General features: G+C 37.6%; 1 protein-coding gene and 1 long non-coding RNA gene across 5 annotated transcripts; one reads left to right on the top strand and one right to left on the bottom strand.

Moving 5' to 3' along the window:
* The first annotated feature begins 208 nt into the window (after positions 1-208).
* Positions 209-25,538, top strand: CFHR5 (complement factor H related 5). 3 transcript variants are annotated; one of them, XM_020916229.2, is made up of 12 exons: positions 214-399; positions 4,883-5,092; positions 5,958-6,134; positions 7,870-8,052; positions 9,484-9,660; positions 12,269-12,445; positions 13,690-13,872; positions 13,993-14,172; positions 16,651-16,827; positions 19,510-19,692; positions 22,391-22,573; positions 24,623-25,538. In XM_020916229.2, the coding sequence occupies exons 1-12, from the start codon at positions 342-344 to the stop codon at positions 24,817-24,819; spliced, it is 2,085 nt and encodes a 694-aa protein (XP_020771888.2). In that variant the 5' UTR covers positions 214-341; the 3' UTR covers positions 24,820-25,538. The 3 variants fall into 3 exon arrangements, with proteins under 3 accessions (XP_020771890.2, XP_020771888.2, XP_020771889.2); XM_020916230.2 differs by having other exon boundaries at positions 215-399; positions 4,898-5,092; XM_020916231.2 differs by lacking the exon at positions 16,651-16,827 and having other exon boundaries at positions 209-399.
* On the bottom strand, positions 4,864-22,030 carry LOC110152475 (uncharacterized). 2 transcript variants are annotated; one of them, XR_002318404.2, is made up of 4 exons: positions 21,898-22,030; positions 17,185-17,268; positions 6,088-6,161; positions 4,864-5,241 (listed from the first exon to the last, which is right to left on the bottom strand). It is a non-coding gene; the product is annotated as an uncharacterized lncRNA (long non-coding RNA). The 2 variants fall into 2 exon arrangements; XR_011490210.1 differs by lacking the exons at positions 17,185-17,268; positions 21,898-22,030 and adding an exon at positions 6,374-6,456.
* Positions 25,539-27,218: the final 1,680 nt, after the last annotated feature.

The following is a 27,218-nucleotide window of genomic DNA, read 5'->3' as shown; positions in this document are numbered from 1 at the left end:
GGGGCTTCATCTCTCCTCCTCAGGGGTCCATTTCTGAACCCTTCAAACTGGGAAGCTTAGTAAGTGCAACCACAAAGAAGTTGCACAGCTATTAGTAGCACTGTGCGCAAATATCAAATGATGGATTCAGAGTATTAACACGAAAACCCGATGAGATATTATTTAGAGATTTCACATTGCCCTCTGTGAACTTTGATATTTACCAGAAGGATTTCACTACACGGGCTTCCTGGTAATGCACGGAATTCACAGTCATGCTCATAACTGTAAATGAAGCAGCACTGAGAGAAACATCATCATTGCAGGACCATCCTTAATTACACGCTGCTACCATAACAGGCATGTTGCTTTTAATTCATGTCCTTCTAATCTCATGGATTTCTACTGTGGGGGGACAAGGTAAGTTGAAAGCCTGAAAACAGCTCTGAATATTGAGTTCCTCTCTCAAATGTGTGTGTTGGTTGTGTGTACATATATTTTTAAATGAATACAGTGGTGAAAATATTGGGAATGAAGGACCACCATTTTTGTTTTTAATGGAAATATTTTCTAATATGCAATTAAGGGAAAATAGAATGAAACAATTTTTCTATGATCTTTAAGTTATGAAGTATAAGTAGACACCAAATACAAAATACAAATATAGAAATTGTATGTTGAAAAATCTGTATATGATGAAGGTAAAAAGGTGAAGTGACAGTGTAATTCTGCATGAATGCTGCAATGCCACAGACCAGGAAAAGTATACCAAGGAAATCTGGACACCTGCAATGTGTTTGAATTTTCATAGATTTTTTTAAATTTAAGGTTTGAATATTATAAATTCATGAATTTCCTACTTCAATCTAATCATCACTTGACAAAGAAAAATCTTTTATTTTTTACTAAATTATAATTTGATGTACAATAGTATGTTAGTTTCAGGTGTACTACAAAGTAATTTGGTGTTTGTATGCATACATTATGAAATGTGTGATAATTCTCATAACAATAGATACAAAGATATTACAATATTATCTTTCCCATACAAAGATATTACAATAGTATCGATTCTGTTCTTTATGCTGTGGCTTATTTATTTTATAACTGGAAGTTTGTTCCTCTTAATGTTCTTCACCTATTTAACCTGCCCACTCTCCACCTTCCTCATCTCTGGCAACCACCCATTTGTTCTCTCTATGATGAGTCTGTTTTTGTTTTGTCTTGTTTCTTTGTTTGTTTTGCTTTCTAGATTTTGAAATCCTCACATGTAAATGGGGTCATACAGTTTTTGTCTTTCTCTGTCTGACTTATTTCAGTTAGCAGAATGCTCTCCAGGTCCATCCACATTGTCACAAATGGCAAGATTTCCTCTTCTTTACAGATGAGTAATATCCCATGGTATATACAAATACCACATCTTCTTTACCCATTCATTTATCTGTGGACACTTAGGTTGCTTTCAAGTCTTGGCTATTATAAACAGCATTGCTATGAAGTTTGAGGTGCATTTATCTTTCTGAATTAGTGTCATTTCTTTTAATGAAACTATGGAGCATATCCTTATTTTCATATGTAGTAAAACTAGTGAGATACCAATAAATTATTTGCTTCTTCTAAGCTTTTAAGCAAGGTTTAAAATGAAAAAAAAATATTGTACACCACTTCTCCTTTAATGTAAAACACTACGTCTCACAGTATTTTTAAAAATGTCACATCTTGTTGTGTTGAAATAAAATCCATCACATCTGAGTAATTGCAAATGGAATATCCTACAAGATCTAGGGTAACTGATTAAATTGTATGTGGAAATGGGATTTTAGTCATGAGCTTTACCATTTGATTTTCAGAAAGTATTTATTTTGCTCTTTTGATGCTAATTTTTGCACATAGTTGTTCTCTTAGGGAAAATCTCTTCAGTCCTAACATAAGAAAAAATAAGAACTATAAAATTCCCTCCTTTTATGATCCACCATTATAAAAGTTGCAAAACATTATTTCTACAGACTTGAAAATTACTCTAGTTTGTTTATACATTTTTCAAAGAATTATAATCAGAGGACTACAGTTAGCTAATGGGAAAAAAGTATTTTTCTCCAATAACAGACATTGCTTAGTCGACTAAAAATGCCAGCTTCTCTGGTTAGCCTAAAGTAAGGATTAGACCTTTACAACATCCTCATTTAAAAACTGTATGTATGGGTGTATTTGATTCTTTTTAACCTATGTGGCTGGTACATATTGTTTTGAATACCATCAAGAATGGACATTAAGAGGGGATTTCTAAATTGCGGGGTGGGGGAAGCAGAGGAAGATGAGTATAAAATATAGTCATATGTAGAATTTTGACAACCTGAAATCTGAGGGGATTCCTAGGTGGCTCAGTCATAAAGAGCCTGTCTGCCAAGCAGAAGATGCAGGTTCAGTCCCTGAATTGAGAAGATCTCCTGGAGAAGGAAATGGCAACCTACTCCAGTATTCCTGCCTGGGAAATCCCATGGCCAGAAGAGCCTGGCAGGCTATAGTCCATGGGGTTACAGAGAGTTGGACATGACTTAGTGACTGCACAATGACAACATTGTGTAAAAAATGTAAAAAGATGTTCAAGCTTCAATCTAGTCTCCTGTAGAACTTTTAGAGAAGCTCTATCAAAAGTTGTATAGATACTAAGTCAGGAGTCCCCAGTCTCCAGGATCTAATGCTTGATGATCTCTGGTGGAGCTGGTGCAATAATAACAGAAATAAAGTGCATAATAAGTGTAATGCACTTGAATCATTTCCAGATCATCACCCCTCATCCCCAGCCATGGAAAAATTGTCTTCCACAGAAGCAGTTCCTGGTGACAAAAAGGTTGGGGACTGCTGTACAGTTAAGTGATTCAGGAGTTTGTGCGGGGCTGGAGAAGACTCTTGAGAGTCTCTTGGACTCTAAAGAGATCAAATCAGTCCATCTTAAAGGAAATCAACCCTGAATATTCATTGGAAGGACTGATGCTGAAGCTGAAGCTCCAAAACTTTGACCACCTGATGAGAAAAGACCACTCCTTGGAAAAGACACTAATGCGGGGAAAGACTGAAGGCTGGAGAAGAAGGAGGCAACAGAGGATGAGATGGTTAGATAGCATCACCAACTCAATGGACGTGGGTGTGAGCAAACTCTGGGAGATAGTGAAGGACAGGGAATCCATGGGATCGCAGAGTCAGACATGACTCAGCCACTGAACGGCAGCAACAGCTGTTCATTCACCTACTGAGAGACTGGCTGGAGTGCAAAGAACCACTCTAAAGCAACACCTGCATCATTCAACATTCTTCACGCTTCCAGTAGTGAAATATTCATCAAACACTACACTGTGCACTAACGAGTTAGAAAGAAAATGAAAAGTCCGTGTCTCGTTACAACAGCCAGGGCCCTCAGGTACTTACTGAGGAAAGCGAACCATGTAAATAAGTAAATAGATTGCAAGGTTGTGTGTGCGTATGTGTATCCCATAGGAAATGTACTCACAAGGTTTTGTGAGAATGTCGAGCCTTGAGAAATCATTTTCTCCTTTCGGAGTGGGTGACTGGGTAAAGGAGATCTATGAAGAGCAGTTACTGAGTTAGTGCCAATGCTGACGCACAAGAGTATTTGCTAAACGTTGAAGAATGAGCTTTGAAGGGTGGGTAAAACAGGGACGTTTGGAGGATGGAAGCAAGGTTATTCTGCATAGCAAAGAATATGTAGGTAAAAATGCATGGAAATCGAATACTATAGTTTGACAGGCAGACAAGAAATACCCATAAAAGAATCATGGGAGATAAGTGAAGGCTTCCCTGATGGCTCAGATGGTAAGGAATCTGGCTGTAATGCAGGAGATCCGGGTTCCATCCCTGGGTTGGGAAGATCCCCTGGAGAAGGAAATGGCAACGCAGTCCAGTATTCTTGCCTGGAGACTCCAATGGAGAGGGGAGCCTGGCGGGCTGCAGTCTATGGGCTCGCAAAGAGTTGGGCACGCAGAGTGACTAACACTTTCACTTTCACTATCAGTGTGTGAGGGTTTTGTATTTTTTCCCCTCCGAAACCATCTAATGTAAAATTTTAGACATTTAGATAAGCAACTTCAGGTTTCACAGGTGAAATACTATGGGAATTACTAGCTTCAAATATTGTGCAACATTGAAAATCACCTCTAGATAAGTGGAAAGGGGAAATTCCCCTGGTTAACTAATTTGTGGGCTAAGTTTCTGTAAGTTGCTTTTTTCTTTTTCCAAATAAAGAGAAAATAAAAAACCCCCACAAAACACTTCATCTTCAATGTATCAGGAAAATACAGACAAGACAGAGACTTCAGGTGGAGTTCCCCAGGACTAGGATTCAGAGCAGAGAAAGGAGGTGAGTGGAGACGCCAGCACGTCCTGCACACCAGTGAGGTCTCACTGCTGTCCCACTCTGCTTGGCTCCTCACCTGTGGGAAATTTTCTTCTTGAAGATACTGCCAGGGACATTATATTTCACATGACTCTAACATCTACATTTTACCTTCACTGACAATGTGCTGTGTGCTAAATCGCTCAGTCGTGCCACTTTTTGCAACCCCATGGACTGTAGCCTGCCAGGCTCCTCTGTCCACGGGATTCTCCAGGCAAGAATGCTGGAGTGGGTTGCCATTTCCTCCTCCAGGGGCTCTTTCTGACCCAGGGGTCGAACCTGAGTCTTTTATGTTTCCTGCATTGATAGATGGGTTCTTTACCACTAGCACCTGTACTCATCATTAGAGATCTTTCTTTGTTCTTAACTAATTAGGACACTGGAAGGCATTAAGCTAAAGGAATTTAAGCTAGATGAAAGAAAAAATATTGATAAGATGATTAAAATACAATTTAATGATTCATAAATGTAGATTCATATTTAATTCTTCAGTTTTATTTTTCACAGTGAAACATTGTGATTTTCCAAACATAAACCATGGAATTCTATACAATGAAAAGAAATACAAGGCATCTTTCCCAGTTTCTCCTGGGAAAATTTTCTATTATTCCTGTGAATATAATTTTATGTCTCCTTCAAAATTCTTTTGGACTCCCATAACATGCACAGAGGGAGGATGGTCACCGACACCAAAATGTCTCAGTGAGTAAATGCCTGATGTGGATGAATTGTTCGGGGAGTGGAGAAGGATGTAGCAGGTGGGGTCACAAGGTCTTGACAGATAGTCACAGGGATCAGGACTAGAGGAGCCAGCAAAGATGAGAGATGTAGTCCTTCATGTTTTGAGAAGCCTTTTTTGAAAACCAAATGAAGAATAAATACATGAACTTTCATGTTCTAAGTTTTAAAACTGATCATTAATATATTTCACTCCTAATATTTATGTCCTAATATTCATTTATCAGCCTGGTCACAATTTTTCTTTAAAAAAGTCTTTGTACATATCCATTCTCTTTTGAAATGTAACATTCTCTTGAATATTGAAAGGGTCACATAAGCTTTAGCATCTACAGTTTTACATTTTCCAGAGATTACTTTTTTGGTGCCTAAAATTATGTCTATATTAATCCTTCAATAAATGTGAAGAGCATACTCAGGATGTAACAAGTGTACTAAAACAGAAAAACAATGTGGGGGGTGCAGAATAAATGAGCCAACAAAGGTAATAATAATGATCTTTCTATAAAAAAATATTTATGAGAATTAAGAGAGAAACATACATTAAAATACTATTTATACCTAGAAAAGTTTATAAAAATAAAATATTTTATTATAAAAACCATAGAACAATGGAGTGAAATGTTAACTTCCTTTTGTGTATGAAACATGTATGAAAAGTATATATTTCGTCAACATAGCAGCAAAACCTAACTTCTTTTAAAATTTTATTTTCATACTTAATTTTAGCTTTCAAAGCTTTCCATTAAAAAATCTTGTAAAATGCAAATGTATTTTACTATTGTTTTACCGCTTCCATCTGGTACATTAAACAACCTTTGGTCCTTAGGAGTGTGTTTCTTTCCTTTTGTGGAAAACGGTCATTCTGCATCTTCAGGACAAACACACCTAGAAGGCGACACTGTTCGAATTACCTGCAATAAGGGCTACAGCCTCCCGGATAACCAGGGCAGCATTACCTGTGCTGAAGCAGGCTGGTCCTCCCCTCCTGAATGCATCTCCACCAGTAAGTGAAATGCCATCTTCTCCAACCCTGGAACGTGTGATTTTTTTAAAAAAGAAATAAATCTATTGTCACGTCTTAAATAGAGATTTCACCACTTGCTTTTATTTTATACATTTGTTTTTTAGTTACAGCTGTCTTTGAATAGATGTACAAGTAACATAGTTTGCCTGCCTTCACAAATCAAATGTATTTAATAAAAACAAATATTAAACAAGAATATAAGCACTTGAAGATAGTACCTTTATGTTAAAGTAACACCCACTTTTTGTGTACAGTGCATTAAAATTATGTTAGCTGAGAATAAATATCTAGAAAACTAAAATATTAAGGAGAAAAAAGTCTAACACCAGTTAAAATGTCTTATAACTAAGACAATTGTTAATAATTAATCGTTTGTGTTAATATTAAATTCACATGCTTGATTCAATAAACAATTTCTATCTTTTAAAAATTTTGTACTTGTGAGAGTTATGTCTGTTTGTCACTGATTTAAAATCTGGAAAACAATTCCTTGGAAACTCTATAACATGGCAGCATCTTCCAGACCTCTGGAATCATAATAATAATTTATAATCGCCTATTAAATAAATCTACAATAATTTATAATCATCTTTCCAGTGTAGTATTCAGCCAGAGATTCAAGGAGACATAAAAACTTCTTTAGCTATTTCTCATCATAGTGCCAGTTCTTTGTTACTCAGCCAGATAAATTCTAGCCACCAGGTCCTCCAAAACCCTTATCTTCCTCTTCTCGTCTCAGAAAAACCATAGGACTCTGCCTGGTTTCTCCCCGCTGGGAGCTGGGAGGCTCACAAAGATCCGCTTTGGGCTTTGGACTTTGTTATCTCCTTTCTCTTGATCATCATGAACCCGCACTGCCTAGTTTCCAGCTTCCTGGAAATACGTTTTGTCCAGTTTTCTAGCTTTTTAACCAGTGGGACCAAACGCTGATATCAGTTACTTCATCTTACCAGGAAGTGGAGTCTTCCGGTATGCTTTTTAAAAAAGCAATTATGCTATCAAAATCCTTCCGCATCTTCAATATTTAAATTTAACCTTTTAGGAGACAGACTCTTTCTAAAACAATTTGAATGACAACAGTGTTTCAGTAAACAGTGAGGCCACGGTTTCTTACAATTACAGAGGGCTTAAACACGACCAATATTTGCCAAAAAAATAAAAGAACAAATCTATTGACATATCTGAAATGTCCAGTGACCAAACATCGTTCATGTTGTATAAGCCTCACTTATGGCACAAATGTTTTTGTAGCCCATTTAATGGGGATGGCAACCAAAGTCCAAGAATTGAATTTCAAAGCCTGACAACTCCGTTTGAGTACTGCAAACTGACAAGGAAGTCCACACCAGTGTAGACACCTAAGCAAAGGGTTCAGTTTATTGCAAATCATTCATAATTCTTTATAAAAAATTATTAAATAACTGAATTGGATTTCTCTTGGGCATACCAAAACTCTCCGGCCAGAGTTCTTTCCTCGTTTTTTCTAGAGCAACACATTTAATTTTAATGTGCCTTATTCTATGTAAAATATTTTATATAGTTTCCCAAAATATTTTCTTTGAGGATTTAATAAACTAAAAATGTGGATTGCAAGAATAATTCTAGGCTGTGGTTTTCCTGAAAGGCGGCTTATGTTCTTTCTTTTTATAGTCATATTCATTGATTTATTATGAAAAATTTTAATAAATTTTTATATTTTCCTTTTTTTTTTCAGAAAAATGTTTAAAAACAGATATTGTAGTTGCCAATGGGTTTTTGTCTGAGTCAGAATATGCTTATTCTGTAAGTAAAGAAACACAATATAAGTGTAAACCAGGATATACAACAGCAGATGGAAAAACATCAGGGACAGTTCAATGTTTGCAAGGTGGATGGTCAAGTCAACCCACTTGTATTAGTAAGTAATTTTATTCTTTACTATGCATCTTTCTGAACCCACAACATGGAAGTTTACTTCAACCTTTTTTAGTTGTTGTCGCTTCTTCAGAGATTAGATGGCATCATTGATTTAACTTCTTTAGTTATGTTTTTCCATGTCTTCAAAGGAGATAATCTTTCTCCTAAGTCTATTTTTTTTCCTAGAAGAAATGCCATTATTTTGAAAATGAGTAAAAAAAAAAAAAAAAAAACCCAATTAGATTTACAAAGCTTTGTGCCTGCATGCTCAGTCCTGTCCGACTGTTTGCAACCCCATGGGCTGAAGCCCTCCAGGCTCCTCTGTCCCCAGGATTTTCCAGGCAAAACTACTGCAGTGGGTTGCCAATCCTACGCCATTACAGAGCTTCAGGCACAGCTGAATTTGTTTGAGACTGAGATCTTTGTGCATTTATCCTTCTCCATCTTCAAATTCTCAGTCTCCTGTAGTTGATTTCTTGTTCCTTTTAATACAAGTCGTGAGTCCGAGGAATAAGCTGCATCCACGGTGTACTATTCCAAGGACACTAATACTGAGCTCTTTTGAATCCGTGATCTGATGCTCAGAGAAGGAACAGGTCTAGAAATTTTTGTAATCTGTGAATATTTGAGAGGTATGGGTAGGTTTCAGGTTCTGGTTTCTGGGAAACTTACACTAACAATGGATTTCTGACTTTTACAGTTTTTCTTAGGGATAAAAAATGATATATCGGTACTCTATAGTCAAGTTAACAGGCATAGGAAAAAACTTTAAATTTGGTAGAATTTGAAGTTCTATAGGGTTTTCTTGGTGGCTCAGATGGTAAAGAGTCTGCCTGCAAGTCAGGGCACCTGAGTTTGATCCCTGGGTCAGGAAGAACACCTGGAGAAGGAAATGGCAACCCACTCCAGTATCCTTGCCTGGAGAATTCCATGGACAGAGGAACCTGGTGGGCTACAGGAGTGGGTTGCCATGCCCTTTTCCAGGGGATTTTCCTGACCCAGGAATCGAACCTGCGTGTCTTAGTCTCCAATATCAGCAGGCAGGTTCTTTGCCACTAGCACCTTCTGGGAAGCCCATATATATATATTTACTATATAATATGTAATATTATATAATAATTATATAATATATAATAGTGTATAATATATTATAAACATTGTATATTATTTATATATTTATATAATATAAATGTATTTATATTGAGATATATAGATATAACATAAAATATATAATATATATTTTAAACAAAAACTTATCCAGAAATAGATATATAAGGAAAATGCAACTAAAACCAATTTTTATTAAATTATTATTACTGGCATTTTCTATAAGGTCATTTATTTATCAGAACATAATGATCATTAAAGATCAGTGTTGGCTTGTTGTGTGCTTGGAAGTAGAAATAAAATTTTGATTTTTAATTTGCCCCAGAGTCCTGTGACAGGCCGGCACTGGTGAATGCCAGAGTCAAGAGTGATGTCACGTGGTTTCAGCTCAACGACAGGCTGGACTATGAATGCCACGCCGGGTATGAAAACCGAGATGGAAGCCGCACAGGCTCCATAGTGTGTGGTGAGGACGGCTGGTCCCATTTGCCCATATGCCGTGGTAAGTACTTGCTTCTCTAGAAAATTTAAAAAAAAAAAAACAATGATGGATAGGTTTCTTTTTAGTAGGCTTTATAGAAAGAGTTTCCCTGATAGCTCAGTTGGTAAAGAATCCGCCTGCAATGCAGGAGACCCCCGTTCAATTCCTGGGTCGGGAAGATCCGCTGGAGAAGGGATAGGCTTCCCACTCCAGCATTCTTGGGCTTCTCTGTTGGCTCAGCTGGTAAAGAATCTGCCTGCAGTGCGGGAGACCTGGGTTCAGTCTCTGTTGGAACATCTGCTGGAGAAGGGAAGGCTACCCATTCCAGTATTCTGGCCTGGAGAATGCCATGGACTGTGTATAATCCACAGGGTCGCAAAGAGCAAAGAGTCGGACAAGGACTGCGTGACTTTCACTTTTCTAGAAAGATGTTTCCTAAATAGCAACTATCAGAATTCAAAGCGTTTCCATGCAGCTTAAAGAAGACAGAGCTGAATACCAGTTATTGAAGAACAGATCACTGACAAGCACATCACCCGCTCAAAATACGGGTGCTTGTATGCCACACACAGATTATCTTAGAGTTTTGGAGGTCCAAGTCCTGAAATCAAGGTGCCAAATCAAAGTTCCTTCTGGAAAAAGGCCCTCTCCACTTCTCCAAGTCATTTGCATTTTGGGGCTCATGGCCACTTCCTCAAATCGCTTCAGCTTCTGGCTCTGTTGTCATATTTTCTACTTTGATTCTGACTCTCCTCTCTCTTATAAAGACCCTTGTAATTGCACTGGACCCACCACCACACAGTTAATTTGGAACAACCTCTCCATCTCAAGGTCTTTAACTTGATTACATCTGGAGAGTACGTTTTCCATGTAAGATAACACATCTGCAGATATCATGGATTAGAAGATAGACATCTTTGGTTGCTATTGTACTGTCTACAACACCATACAAGAAAGACACATGAACTAAACTATAGAGAACTAAACTAGGTGGAAAATCCTATATCCTCCAAGATCAATTATTTTCAAAATAACTTTTTTTAACAACTGGATAGAGAAATAACATTAACAACTGGTAAAGAACTGTCGAGCAAATATTGGAATAAAATACAGAGATACAAGGCTGCAAATCTTATAGAAGCTGAGTGAGCCAAATTCCAGGGGGATATGCACAGATATGCTGTTATTAAACCATTAAATGGCCAATAACAATACATGAAACTGGGTAGATTAAATAATATTTCTGAGATTATTTAATTAGAAAATATTCCACTGTACTTTTTTGATGTGTGCCTGATCTATTGAGAATTCTTATTTTGTCTTGATTGTCATTTATATTTTCACATGTGAATTTCAATATAGAATCTTATAAGTGAAGTGAAGTTGCTCAGTCGTGTCCAACTCTTTGTGACCCCGTGGACTATAGCCCACCAGGCTCCTCCGTCCATGGGATTCTTCAAGCAAGAATACTGGAGTGGGTTGCCATTTCCTTCTCCAGGGGATCTTCCCGACCTAGGGATTGAACCCAGGTCTCCCACATTGCAGGCAGATGCTTTAACCTCTGAGCTACCAATGAACCATTAATAACAGAAGGTTAAAAGAAAAAGACACACACATATATTCATTTATACATCCATTTCTAATTGAATCAGAAGGTATTCACAATGTTTTAGTTTTTATATACATAGTAGGTTGACCTGAAATAAATGGACATCAGTTATTTTTCCATCAATGAGTTTATTTGGGATCAGCAGAGAATTTCACCTTGGGGTCTGCAACCATGAAGAGTCACATGCAAGTCCCTGCATAGCAAGAGAAGGAGAATTTTTTTGGTGGAGAAGAAGAGGAAGCAGGAGGGCTGTGTAGACTGTGGCTTTTCGTTGGCTGAGTCCTTGCAGGAAAGAAGAGCCTTTCTTCTTCTGATGGCCTCTGCTATCTTCATGGAGCATGAGAAACTTTTGGGCTCCTGGCTTTATTGAATTGAGGTTTCTGTTAATATTTAACAAGTGACATAATATTTTACATTATACAGGGTATAATGGAAAGATTCAGAAAACCTAGAGGCAACTTAGCCATGTGTTTTTGAAAAAGTTTTGATATTTAGTTCCTTATTTATAAAATTATGAATTGCATTTTAATATTCCCTCCTGCTTAAAATGTATTAGACATGTTTTATTCAGGCACTCTAGCTATCTACTTTTTAAAGATAATTATCATCTTTTATGTGAAAGTGTAGTGAAATATGTTGTATTTTAATTTTCATTTCTCAAAAGATTGGATTTTCATGTATTTTGTGAACACTATTCCTATTCTATAAATAAATCATAAAAGTTAAGTTTTTATTGTTAACTAAACAAAGTAAATACTAATAATTTATAAGTAGCTTCTCAGAACTTGTCTATAACAATACTGAAGAGACTCTTATACAAAATTTTACCTGGGTGTTCAACTGACTAGATTTTCCAAAGGGTCTTACACATACTTGTTGAATAAAAATCTTTTAAAAGGCAAGAATATATGCTGCCCTGTATGTGAAGCCCCCTGAATCTTATTTTTACATAGAAAATGTTAACTTCATTTTTGCAATGATTATTTCACATATATTCATTTACTTTATTTCTGCTTTTAGAAATAGAATGTCATCTTCCATTTTTAGAAGCAAACGTAGATGCTCATCCAAAGCAAGAAAAATACAAAGTTGGAGATGTGCTGAAATTTTTCTGCAGACAAAGACTTAAAAGAATTGGACCGGATTCGGTTCAATGCTACCAATTCGGATGGTCACCTAATTTTCCAACATGCAAAGGTCAATGTTTATTTCAGGATTGATGAAATAAGAATTAGATTTTTATATTAAATCCGTATATTTTATTGGCTTTTGTATTTATAATCTGACAAACTGCAAAAAATGCAGAAGGAGGAGGGGTGATAGACCATAGTAATTGAGTTGCACAGCTTGTTTAAATTATTTTTGTCAAGGGGTAATTCTACCTCATGTTGTGAAATATATGAAGGGGTTTTAAAGATAAAAATACTGTAGCTGAGGTTAAGAAGTGCTAGTGTTTTTTCTCCTTAGTCTTGTTAAAAATATAATTTAAAAAATATTGCATGGTCCTTGTTACGTTTTTATTAAGAGAATAATCAAATCATTGTAAAAATGGTTTACTAGATATAAAACAGTGACAATTTGTGGCTTGCTTCAGATGACATTATTTTCATCAAGTTTTTGATCAGATTATTTTAAGTGTTTATGCTGCTATTTAGTCACTAAGTCGTGTCCGACTCTCTGCGACCCCTTGGACTGTAGCCCGCCAGGCTCCTGTGTTCATGGGATTCCCCAGGCAGGAATGCTGGAGTGGGTTGTCATTTCCTTCTCCAGGGGAATCTTCCTGACCCAGAGATCAAACCCACGTCTCCTGCCTGGCAGGCAAATTCTTTACCACTGAGCCACCTGGAAGCCCAGGTGTTTATAAATATTATGTCATAAATTATATGTGTATATTATACCACATACCTGATATTTATTTACATAATAACCTGGTTCTATAATAAATAACTTGCAATATATTGGGATTTGAGGACAACCAGGATATTTGGATATAAAAAGAATATAAGATTATACTAAAAATTATTGCTAGTTTGAAGAAGTGTAATAAGATATTTTATAAATGTAAGTAAATGTCCTTATTTCTTATATAGGGATTCTGAAGAATTTAGAAGTAAAATCTCACTGTTTATCATTTATTTTAAATTACTTCACAAACAATCACAGCAAACTGTGCAAAATGTAACATTTCTATATCTAGGTGATCAGTATCTGTTTTCATTATGCATTTTTTTCCTTTAATTTGTTCAGAATTATTCTTACTAAAAAGTCAAAATTTGAGAAAGAGAATAGTCAGTACCCTATATACAGTGTAAAAAGAAACCTGTAAAAAATAAGAATGTAGTATAAATGTAATTTAGTTCTGGATCAAACAAAATCAAACTGCATAATTTGCAATATTTAAGACTATTTGAGCATTATTTACATGGTTTATTTTGTGTTAGGGCAAGTGAGATCATGTGGTCAACCTCCTCAACTGCCCAATGGAAAAATGAGACACAAAAACCAAGAAAAATACGAACACAATGAAATGGTGGAGTATGATTGCAACCCTAATTTTGTAATGAAGGGGCCTAAGAAAATACAATGTATGGATGGAGAATGGACAACTTTGCCCAAGTGTGTTGGTAAATAGATACTCATTTTTAAACAGGACAGTTACTTTTACTTTGTCTGTATGGATAAATACATATGTAAAAATATAAAATATTTTAAAGGTAAGCATATTTTTCATGACATTTTCTTAGAACCGGGGAAAGCATGTAGATTTATACCTCAGCTTGAGAATGGCTATAGCCAGCCCTCTGTCCCTCCCTATCGACATGGAGTTTCAGTGGTGTTAAGTTGCAGAAGTTCATATACAATGATTGGAAATACTACAATTGCATGTATTGATGGAATATGGACTGAGCTTCCTAAGTGTGTTGGTGAGTATATGTTTCTCCATTTTACATTTGATTGTATATAACTTTTTAAAATCAATAAATATATTTATACCAGCACATGCTGGTGCCCACCAGATATTACATTACTAGGACATAAGACACTTATTGCTTGCTCTTAATAACTCTTAATGGTTAAGGATTTCCTTTGATCTATGAATGCTGTGCGAACTGACTGAGACACTTAGTATCTGTGTTTCAAGAACATATACAACCTCTGCTTTAGATGAATCCCAGGCTGTTTTTTCCAGCTACCTTCTGCTCCCTCATCCCACCTTCACCACATGATGAAGCTATGCAGACGGATTGTTTTTTAAGCTTCTAGAAAGCCATGCTTTCCTTTTTTTTTTTTTAAAGAAAACAACAGAGTACCTTGAAAATAAAGCAGTACAGCTGGTATACAGGGGTTGGCACTGAGCGGACAGGTAAGAACAGTTACTGAGCGGCGAAGGCAAGGAGTCGGGAGATGGTGGAGCCGAAGAGGACTGGCTGAATAAAGGACAGTGGGTCTGTACAGTGGGACACTGTCTTACATAAACCAGGGTAGAACTTTACAGTGTGACTAAACAATATAACAATAGATATAAGGGTACGTAAGTCCCTTACATATGAGCCAGTTGCAAACTTTCAAAGCCGTGTTTTCTGAAAACTCTGTGCCTCTCTTCCCTCTTTACTCTTTTCCTGAAATGTCTTTCTCCATTTTAATCACATGTAAAACTATTCACCTTCAAGACTCAACTCAAAATTCTCTCACCTGTGAAACCTTTCCTGATTCACTTTCATCTACCCACAGGCTTATCCTGAAACTGCGGTAGAATGATAGAGCTTCCTCACTGTGCTATCTGCCTGTACATTTATTATGTAGCATTTATTCCATGTCTTGTACCTAAGACACTTGGGCTCAGAATAGCTGAGCCCATGGGCATGGACCCAATGCCTAATTCAGAGCCTTGGTAACCACTTCAGTTTGTGTAGATTTAAAACATTTTAAGATTATGTGTCAGTAACTCTTTTGCAATAGCTTTTCATTGGCATTGCAAAGGCTTCTCCTCTAGGGCGTGGTCCATGTGGTGCCAGCCTTCTTTCTTATATCACACCCCTGCACCCTCCTTTCTATTAGTTTAGGCTTTCTAAGAGACATAGGGAGTCTGTAAAGCTTTACTTGACCTTTTAGCTGAATACATCAATCTGTGCATTCAGGTCTTATGTTAAGCTTCTACATATGTTTTATAGGTTTCTCACTAATACCATTTTCTGCATTAGTTTCTTCCCCAGTCTCTTTGAGGTTTTATTGGTAAAGAGGACCTTTTATTACCTTATATATTTGAAGCATTATACTTTTGTATGCAAGATAACACCAGAATTTTTAATGTCAATTTTGTTTTTAGCAACCTTGCTTAATTCCCTTATTACTTCCCAGAATAAATTTGGATGTCTTAATTTCTATAAATGGGCTTCCAAGGTGGTGCTAGTGGTAAAGAATTCGAATGCCAGTGACTTAAGAGATACCAGTTCAATCCCTGGGTCAGGATGATCCCTTGGAGAAGGAAATGGCAACCCACTCCAGTATTCTTCTTGGGAAATCCCATGGAATTTCCCAATCAGCAGCATCACTTGGAGTACATTTAAAGTAGGAATTAGTGGAGAAAAAGGACTTAGCAGAGAAGCAGCAGAACCTTCCGTGTCTCATTATTCTGTCCTTTGACACACGAAGGGGAAGGTCCCATAGTGATCTATGTATTTGTGGACAAAAGCAGTGGAAGTGTAATACTACAAACCACCTCCACAAGCAAGAGACCTTTTGGAAGTGCGTGTTTTGAGGGTCCATAGGGGAGGCCTGGCATGCTGCAGTCCATGGGGTTGAAAAGAGTCAGACACAACTTGGTGACTGAACAACAACCAAGTGTTATATCAGAGAAGTTCTCCCCGGCACATGCTCTGACTTACTGACTCTGGGTCTTTGCTAAGCTTCTGAAATGTGGGAATAATTGAACCTCAAGGAACATCCAGATTTATCTCTCTTTATTAATACGATACTGCTATAGACTTATTCATGCATCACTTCTTTTTATAACTTGAATGCCTTGAAAATATTTCTTCAACATGATATGGTGGGTACCTTTTCTTGCTTTTAAGCATGAGGCTGAATGTAGCTACATAAGGACTGACCTTCAGTCAAACCCCTGGACCTAAGCAACCCATCTTGCACTATCATTTCCCAAAAGACTTTCTGATCCATTTTTTTGTCGTTCAAACACAGGCTATAGTTTTTTGCTTTCTTTTACTTTTTTTGACAGCACAGCCTACCTCATGCAATGATATGAAGAATAATTTCATAGGATGATACTTAAATGTATCAAGTATAATTTAATGATACGATAAATATTTCAGATATTTTATTGAAACGTTGCTTAGTTTCTGTTTAATAGTCTTATTGTGTATGGATATCTTCCTTTTTAATAGCAACAAACCAACTTAAGAGGTGTGAAAAACCAAGGTTTTATGTAAGAGGACAGTTAAGTTCGTATATGTATGAATTTAATCACAATGCCAGAGTAAGTTACAAATGTGCTGGGAAGAGTACATACATACAAACAGTCTGCATCAACGGGAAGTGGGACCCTGAACCGGACTGCTTAGGTAAGATTGGTTTGAAACATTTTGCAGATCCTTTGCTTCTTCACCAGAAAAATGCTCTTGAAAATTAACATGCTTTTAAATTAAATTATTTACTGTGATACATAATCATAAAATTGGAAGGTAGAGTTAGAAACTGCTCATAACCATGGACAGAGGAGCCTGGCAGGTGCTTAGAGAAGGTAACTGGTGTCCAATTTTTCTAAATACCAATATTATACTCATTAATGATTACAGAATAAAAATGTAGGACAGACTAAGAGAATTTACCACTTAAAGACTCCTTTTGAAAGAGATCATATCAAATATACATGATGGAATACTAACTCCTAATGAAAGAGTGTAATGGCTGGGACTTACCTAGGGGTGCAGTGGTTAAGACTTTGCTTGACAATGCTGGGGATATGGGTTCCAAACCCAGTCCAGGGTCTAAGATCCCACCTGCTTCAGGGCCAAGAAAACATAAAACAGAAGCAATATTGTAACAAATTCAATAAAAACCTAAAAACTTTCTGGGTATGATGGCATTAGAAATTGTGAAGGAGAAAAATATTTGAATATATAATTAAATTTAAATAATGATTTTAAGAAGATAAGTTAACTATAATTTGTCTAAAACAACTAAAATTTTTCATTTTTGTCAAATATTTTATTTTTCAACATATTTTTATTTTCTTATATTAGGAAGTGAATATTGTTCTGAGAGTTTCAAGAACTTGTTATATGCCTGTGGAATGTTTACTTAAATTTACCAGCTATAGTTGACTGTTACATTCCCAGTGTTAAGACCCTATAGATCACTTTCATAACCACAAAGAAGTAATATTTAAAAGTAATAATGAAATTGACCTCCTCATCTTTCATTTTGTGAAATAATTCACTTCCAAATAACCTAATGGAATAATATTTACAATACTAAGAAGTGTATTATAATTATAAAACGTACAGTAAAACCTATGAGATGCACAATAACCAAAATTTAGAGTGACATTCAGAGCCTTAAATGCATATTTTTTAGGAAAAAATAAACGTGTGTGTACACATTAAATAAATATATAGCTAGGGGAAAACATACATTTCAGATATGAAGAAGAGAAAGAAATAATAAAAGTATAGGCAGAAGGAAAAAATAGAATATTTTACTTACAGTTGATTCCTTAAGTAAAACTAATTCTTAAAAAGATTAAGCAGACCTGTCTAACCAATTTTACTCTAATCAAGAAGAATGGTGGGAAGTCTGAAAGTATTCTGCAACCAAAATGTAGATGAAAATACAAGTTTAGGGAAATAGGAGAATACCATTTTTTAAAGTAAGGAAATTTAGGGACTTCCCTGGTGACCCAGGGGTTAGCACTCTGCACTTTCACTGCTGAGGGCGAAGGTTCAAATCCCTGGTTGGGGAACTAAGATCCTGTAAGCTATGTGGTGCAGTAAAAATTTTTCTTTTTTTTTTTTTTTGCAGAGAAGCACCAATTAGACAGCAGCCTCTGCCTTGGGGGTAGGAATGTGCTGAAGGAGGGCACCCCATGAGTCTTGGTCAAGAGGTGGGCCTGTGTCTCTGACCCACAGTGCTCTGGTGTTAAGGTGTTTCCCTAAGAACAAGTCCAGTGACCAAAAAAAGTCAGTTCCTAGTCAGATAGAGGCATTCTAACCACATCCATCAGCAGGCACTGTTCTGTTTAGAAGAAAATGCAGATTATGAAAATATTTTATTGCCATCAAAATTTAGGCTGTTGAACTTCCCTCCCATTTCCCTCCCCACCCCACCCCTCTAGGTTGTTACAGAGCCTGGGTTTGAGTTCCCTGAATCATATTGCAAATTCCCACTGGCTATCTATTTTACAGATGGTATTGTACGTCTCCATGTTACTAACTCCACACATCCCAAGAGGGAGGTTCAAGAGAGAGGGGACATATGTATACCTATGGCTGATTCATATTGATGTTGGCAGAAACCAACAAAATTCTTTAAAATTATCCTTCAATTAAAAAATAAATTAAAAAAAAAAGAATAGGTGGTCAAGGGAAGCCTTGGCTGGTTCTGTCATTACTGTTGCTATTTAAATATTTTTTTCTGTTCTAACTTGTTTGAATCACATGCACATAATTTTTTTGAATCATGTGGGTTAGCTGGAAAAATAATTAAAAGGGTTAATTTGAAAAATTATACAAGAGTACTGACAGCATAATGAGTAGGAGATAGAAAGAGGCACCTGAGAAATTTTGAATAAATTATTATAACACAGATGTGCTTTTTAAACCAAAAACTATGTTAACATAAAATACGGGTATTACTATAGCACAGGATATGTTGTTGTTTAGGTGCTAAGTCGTGTTTGACTCTTTGCAACCCCATGGACTGTAACCCATCAGGCTCCTCTGTCCATGGGATTTTCCAGGCAAGAATACTGGAGTGTGTTGCCATACCCTCCCAGGGGATCTTCCCAACCCACGGATTGAACCTGAATCTCATTCATTGACAGGCGGATTCTTTACCACTGAGCCACCAGAAAGCCCAGCATTGTATACATTATATGTATATGCATATATATATGTATGTGTATATATATGTATGCAGAGAAAAAGAGAGAGTTAGTTATTGGATGACCCATTATACTGAAATGTCATCTTGTTGAGCTATTTTTCCTTAGCTTTTATTAATCAAATAATGCAATTTTTTTGTAGGAAAAAAGAAACAACTGTGCCCACCTCCACCTCAGATCCCTAATGCTCAGAACATGCGAACCACAGTGAATTATCAGGAAGGGGAAAAGGTCACTGTTCTCTGTAAAGAAAATTATGAATTTCTGGAAGCAAAAGAACTTGTGTGCAAAAGTGGACAATGGCAGTCATTACCACAATGTGTGGGTCAGTATTTGTTTCTAAAAAATGTTATTTAAAAAGAGGTTTCTGATCTTCGCTTTATCTAAAGAACAGGAAAAAAAAACTTATGCCATATTTATTACACAATATTCTGAAGCATTAAATTGTCATCTAGTTACCCAATTCTGTCCATGTTTTAAACTGTTTCTCTAAGATGTATCTCCAACAGTGACCAGAGAAGAAACAGGTTTGAGACCTTCACTGGAAACTCAATTCTGTTCATTAGAATTACTTAATATCCAACGTTAAGATGTAGAGCGGGCAATCTGAGAGTGGTCAAGGCTAGGGTTTGAATTTGGTAATTGCTGCTGGAGAGATGATATGAAAGTTTTGGGATGGGCTGGGAACACATGAAGAGTTTACATACCTAAACAAGAGAGAAAGAGGCGGGCAAAGAGGAACAGCCAGACAAGAAGGCAGGAGATAAACTAGGGAAGGTTGCTAAGATAATTCCAGGCCCCAATTGCAACGTAGGGGTGCTACCCCTCATTCTACAAGCAAGTGTCCCACAATTTGACTCAGTTCTGACACTGTCTACCCAGAGACAGCCTCAGATCTCACAGGCTAAGGACTCAGTCTTACAAGACTGCTCCCTGCGGCCCTGGTTCAGATGCAAGTTGCATGTCCATGTCGTCACCTGTGCTTCTGACCGACCAGGTATAGATGAAGTTTTCCATGACCCTCTCCTTGGGTTCTGTTACTTTGCTGGAGCAGCTCACCACACTCAGAAGCAGTCTATTCACTAGATCACCATTGTATTACGAAGAGGACAACTCGGGAACAGCCAGAGGAAAGCGAGGCTCTGGACAGACTGTGGGGGAGGGTGCAGAGCCACCATGCCCCCTCCAGGCATGGCTCTTCCCGCATCTTCCCACAGGAAGCCCTGTGGACCCTGTCTTTTGGGGGGTTATGGAAGCTTCAGCACATTGGCACCATTAATCAAATCCGTGGCCATGGGTGATGGATTTGATCTCCAGCTCCCCTGCCCTCCCTGCAGGTCAGGGTGGGACTGAAAGTTTCAGCCTTCTAATCACATGGTGGTTCTCCTGGCAACCAGCGCATCCTTGTGTTATCAAAGGGCTTTCCAAAAATCGCCTCACTGATGAGACAAAAGGCACCTGGATTGCTTTCCATCTTTAGGAGATTCCGAGGGTTTCCAGACTTCTGTGCAAGAAGCAGAAGTCAGACCAAGTGTTTGCTTCTTTTTAAAAATCACAACACTGCTGGTGTCCCAGAAGCGATGCCAGTGGTATAAGCCTAAAAAAAACCTTACTGTAAAATGTTATTTGATAGGACAGCAGGCATTTCAAAGACTGCTTAGGATTGGGCAAGATGCCTGAGAATTGAGCAGTGGATTTAACAAGGAGCTCAGCCTGGTGCTCTGTGATGACCTAGAGCCGTGGATTGGGGGGAGGGGAAGGGGGCTCCGGAAGGAGGGGATATACGTATCATCATGGCTGTGTCGTCTGGCAGAAACCAGCGTAGCATTGTAAAGCAATTTTCTTCCAATTAAAAGAAGTTAATAATAATAACTTAGGAGGAAGGGAAGTAAATGGAGATAGAGATTAAAAAAAAAACCAGTGGACTTAGCTACCTGAAAATCAGTGGTAACTTTGCTTTTACGTGATGAAGCTGTGACTTTTTCAGTACGTTTCTAAGCTGGTTACTGATTCAGCAGAGGCGACATTGGTGACACAGCAGAAAGAGGACAATTCATGGGGCAGGGCCTTTGCTGGTGTAAAGGGTATAGAATCCAAAGTCCACATGAAGGAGGTGGTTTGAGAAAAGAGCAGGGACAACAAATGAAACAGGAGAGAGAACAAATTATTTGCGATCAGATGTCTGATTTGGTCACTCCATATCTGTAGCTTTTGTGACCTTGTAGGGAGATCAGTCAGTACCATGGAACTTATTCCAGCCGATCTTAACATGAAGTTGAAACATGATGGACAGAGAAAGAGGCCTATGCTATTACTTGGAGTTAAAAAAGTAAATGCAGAGGCGTATGTCTGCAAGTCATTTCAGTAAAATTGAAAGTTCATGACCATGACTGATAGCTACATGATGTTTGCATAACGTTAACAGTTGCCCCAGAGAATTAAAATGGGAAGGGCGTTACTTATTTTTACCTTTACTCTGTAATTAAATGTTTTTATGGGGAAAGGTGAAATAGACCAGAGGTTTACTCACCAGTCCATCAGGTTTTAAGTAAAAACAGTTTTTAATACTTATATAACCTTATATATGGGCTTCTCGGTGGCTCAGCAGTAAAGAATCAGCCTGCGATGCAGGAGATATGGGTTCGGTCCCTGGGTCGGGAAGATCCCCTGGAGGGGGGCATGGCAACCCAGTCCAGTGTTCTTTCCTGGAGAATCCCATGGACAGAGGAGCCTAGTGGGCTCCACTGGGTCACCAAGATTCCGACACGACTGTAGCGACTGAGCATGCATGCCCTTATATATACTTAATACCTATTTTTCGTGTGTTTTATTTTAGGGTGAAAGAAAGCATTATAGGTCTATTCTAGTTATCAGGTTACATGATAGAAATTTTATAATGAGCTGTTTGGACTCTTGGACATCATGTAAATAAGATATTGAAGATATGATATATGGAACTTTACATTATTCCATTTATACTGTAATACTGATTTTTTTTTTAACACTAACATGTCATCTTCCAGAGTTTGCACAATATTGTGGGCCCCCTCCGCCTATTGACAATGGAGATATCACCTCCTCCCCGTTATCAGCATACTCTCCAGGGTCGGTGGTCCAGTACCGCTGCCAATCTTTCTATGAGCTCCGGGGAAACCTGACCGTGACGTGCAGAAATGGACAGTGGTCAGAACCACCCACATGCATTGGTGAGTTCTTCATATTCTCTCAGAGTCTGAAACTTGGACTAATTTTGTAAGATAATTTTTACTTAAATTTTACTTAGCCGAAAATTTGTCTAACAAGTGTAGGTATATAACAGAACATTTTTTTTTTTTTAATCTGCTTTAAAACAGAGTGGGAAAAAGTTTCTTTAAAAATGATAAATCAGGACTTCCCAGTAGTACGGTGGATAAGAACGTGCCTGCTGATGCAGGGCACATGGGTTTGCTCCCTGATCCAGGGAGATTCCACATGTTGAGCAACTGAAGCCCCCTAGGCTCCAACTTCAGAGGCCCTGTTCCTCAGCGAGAGAAGCCCCCGCGATGAGAAGCCCGTGCAAGGCGGTGGGAGAGCAGCCCCCGCTACTCTCTGCAGCCAGAGATGAGCCCGCAGCAACGAGACCCAGGGCAGCCAAAAATAGATACATTAAAAACAAAACAAAAACGGTGGTAGAAACACACTTTAAAGAGACCCCAATACGCGGTGCATTGTGAAACTCCGTGAATATCCCAAGTCATTTAACCACAGGTATACTCTTACACCACAAAGTATTTTCATGTTACAGACATCTAAGGGTTTTTTCGGGAGACCATTTGTGAAATGTTGGTCCGGGAGTTGTTCTTTATCAGTACGCAAAATTCTACTTGTAAACCTGAAGGCTTTTCCTGGAATAACTCTTTGCAGACCGCTGCTCACATGGATTTTTACTCCCACGTGGCTGGGAGTTCTAGCAGGGAAATAGAAAAATGGGCAAGGTTAGCAGGTCGCCTCCCAAATCTGCACTGTTTCTTCTTCTTCTTCTTTTAATGGTTATTTGGCTGCGTCAGGTCTTCGTTGGCACGAGTTCCCTAGCTGTGGCACTCTGGCTCAGTGGCTGTGGTATGCCAGATTATTTATTTGCTCTGGAGCGTGTGGGATCTTAGTCCCCCAACCAGGGATCAAACTTGTGCCGCTGCAGTGAAAGTGTGCAGTCAACCACTCGACCATCAGGGAAGTCCCTCTGACTCTCTTAAAGAAATTATAAAGTAGGGCAAACTCTTTGAAGAGCAGTTTGGGAATAAACCTCAGATTTTAAAAACACACATCCTGTGACCTCATTACTTTATTTCTGGAAGACTAATCTATACACACACTCTTGCAAGTGTAAAAGAATCTGTACAAGGATACTCACAGCCACATTGTCTAGCACAGTAAGAAATGGAATCGACATTTCTATCAGTAGTCTTATGAGATTTGCATTATTAACAACCTGTGTCAATGAATGAAGAAACGAGGCATAGAACACCTTAGTATTTGATTTAAGCTGCTTGGTGAGTATCTGGTGGTGGTAGGATTCATACATCACGTTGTTGACAAAGGTCCATCTAGTCAGAGCTATGGTATTTCCATAGTTATGTACGGATATGAGAGCTGGATCATAAAGAAGACTGAGAGCCAAAGAATTGATGCTCTTGAAATGTGGTGATGGAGAAGACTCTTGTGAGTCCCTGAACTGCAAGGAGATCAAACTAGTCATTCCTAAAGAAAATCAGTCCTCAATATTCATTGGAAGGACTGATGCTGAAGTTGAAGCTCCAATACTTTGGCTACCTGATTCGAAGAGTTGACTCACTAGAAAAGATCCCAATGCTGGAAAAGATTGAGGGCAAGAGGAGAAGGGGGTGACAGAGGATGAGATGGTTGGATGACATCACTGACTCAATGGACATGAGTTTGAGCAAATTCCAGGAGACAGTGAAGGACAGGGAAGACTGGCTTCCATATTCTGGCTTAAAACAGTAAATTATGTGAATTTGGAAAATTTATTCTGCTTCTCTGAGCCTCCATCACCTCATGGGTAGCCTGGGGAGATAATGCCCAGCATTTAGAAATGATACATACAACATGCTAAGAACTATGTCTGGTACAACTGAATAAATATTAACTTTTAATATTCTTTTATAATTTAATTTCGTTCAAGATTTTCTTAAATGCAATTTCACTATTCTCAGATAAGGAAAGATTTACTATTAATACTTTATTATTTTTTCTTTCAGATGCATGTATCATATCTGAAGATAGAATGAACAAAAATAACATACAGTTAAAATGGAGAACCCCCCCAATAAGATATGCTAAAACAGGGGACTTCATTGAATTTGAGTGTAAACGTTCACATAAAGAGAAAACACCCGTACAATCATTTCGAGTCCTCTGTCAGGAAGGGAAATTTGAATATCCCACTTGTGAATGAAACAAGTACAACTTCCCTGGATGGACTCTTAGAAGTAAACTTACAGGTGGGCTGTAAGTATTTGCTATGTAGTCACCACTACAGTTATTGTCTTTAGACTTTCAGGGATGGTTTATCACAGTTTTAATTAGAACTCTGGGTTCTCAGAGTTTCTTAAATGTGTAAGCTGAGTAGCCAAGGCTTCTTTTATTAGGAGGACCACACGTATCCGTCCTGAGTCCCCCTCTCCTGTAACACATGCAGAAACACGCCTGCCTTTAGCACTTAGTTCCACGCACCCTCTTCTCATTGTCTGAAATTTACAACTTCAAGGCTTTCTCAGTCAACTTTATTTCAGAGGAAGTGGAGTTATTTGGATAATCTCTTTCTTTACGTCATTATCATTTCATAAGAATACAAACGCTGTCACCCCTTATGTTTGTAGCAAGCATTAATAAGTATTTATAAGTCTCTAATGTGACTCTAACCATTCATCAGGCCATATATATGCCTTAAAGGATTGAATACACCATCTTCTACAAATCAGTGGAAGACTTTGAAACTTACACAAATCTTAGTGTGGTACTTCTAATGCAGTCAAGAGGCAATATACACATACAAAAATGTAACTATAGGTTTAAGTGAGAATTATTAGGTTACAATAGTACATGTATTGAATTGTCTGGGTAGGCATGAATGGATAAAGAAAAAATGAGAATAAATAAAAATGCTGGCTATAATCAGTCTATGTGGTTTGAATGAATAGACTTAAGAAATTAGAATACTTTCAAATTATTTGTATTTCCTATATTTTAACATTATATACTGCTTTTATAGTCAGAAAAGAGTTATTAGACCAAGAAAATAGAAAATGAGAATATAAAGACCCTTTGGGTCGTGATGCTGATTTCATGCAACAACTCCTTTATTTTCTGATGTACCGTAGGTTGGGAAATACTGAACAAAAAGTTTTAGGACTATACTTTGGGTATTCTTCTATTGTAGATAGCATTTTTTTCCTTTCTTTTAAATATCTATAAAAAAGATGACTACTAATACAGGTGAAAATGTGGCTTAAAATCCTCATGACCATGGATTTGACAATGGATTCTTAGATATGACATCAAAAGCACAAGAAAGAAAAGAAAAAAATAGATAAACTGGACTTAATCAAAATTACAAACATTCATGCTTCAGAGAAAAGAAAAAAAAAATGAAAGCACAGCAGACAAAATGGGAGAAAATAGTTACAAATCTTATATCTGATAAGGGGCTTGTATTTAGAATATATAAATAACTCGTACAACTCAAAAGAACAAGACAAATAATCCAATTTAAAAATGAAAACAGGATCTAAATAGATATTTGTCTGAAGAAGATGTATGAATGGCCAATAAGCACATTGAAAGATGCTTAACATCATTAATCATTCTGTTGTTGTTTTTTAGTCGCTCAGTCATGTCTGACTCTGTGACCCCATGGACCACAGCACGCCAGGCTTCCCTGTCCTTCACTAACTCCTGGAGTTTGCTCAAACTCATGTCCATTGAGTTGGTGATGCCATCCAACCATCTCATCCTTTATTGCCCCATTCTCCTCCTGCCCTCAATCTTTCCCAGCATCAGGGTCTTTTCTAATGAGTTGGCTCTTTGCATCAGGTGACCAGAGTATTAAGTAGATTGAAATAAAAATCATCATGAGATACTGCTTCACACAAACTGGGGTGGTGATAAAATCAGATAATAACAGGAGTTCTTAAGGATGTGGAAAATGGAGACCCACAAACACTGCCCAAGGGAATGTAAAGCAGTGCTCTCAGTTTGGAAGACAACCTGGCAGTTTCTCTGAAGGTTAAACATAGAGTTACCATTGACTCAGCCATCCTCCTAGATATTAATAAATCCCTAGGAGAAATGAAGACATTTATCTACACAAACTTACATGTGAATGTTCCTAGAGAATTATTCATAATAGCCCAAAGGTAAAAACAACTCTTTCAAAATTGGGAAAGGAGTATATTAAGGCTATGTATTGTCGCCCTGATTTATATGCAGAGTACATCATGTAAAATGCCAGGCTGGATGAAGCACAAGCTAGAATCAAGATTTCTGGGAGAAATATCAATAACCTCAGATATGCAGCTGATAACCACCCTTATGACAGAAAGCAAAAAGGACAGTTCCATCTAGTCAAAGCTATGGTTTGTCCAGTAGTCATGTATGGATGTGAGAGTCAGACCATAAAGAAAGCTGAGCACTGAAGAATTGATGCTTTTGAACTGTGGTGTTGGAGAAGACTCATGAGAGTCCCTTGGACTGCAAGGGGATCCAACCAGTGCATCCTAAAGGAAATCAGCCCTGAATATTCATTGGAAGGACTGATGCTGAAGCTCAAACTCCAATACTTTGGCCACCTGATGT

The sequence above is a fragment of the Odocoileus virginianus genome, chromosome 11, assembly GCF_023699985.2.
Source record: "Odocoileus virginianus isolate 20LAN1187 ecotype Illinois chromosome 11, Ovbor_1.2, whole genome shotgun sequence".
Taxonomy (NCBI): Eukaryota; Metazoa; Chordata; class Mammalia; order Artiodactyla; family Cervidae; genus Odocoileus; species Odocoileus virginianus.
Note: the sequence above shows the minus strand (reverse complement) of the source record. Positions and strands in the feature narration are given on the sequence as shown.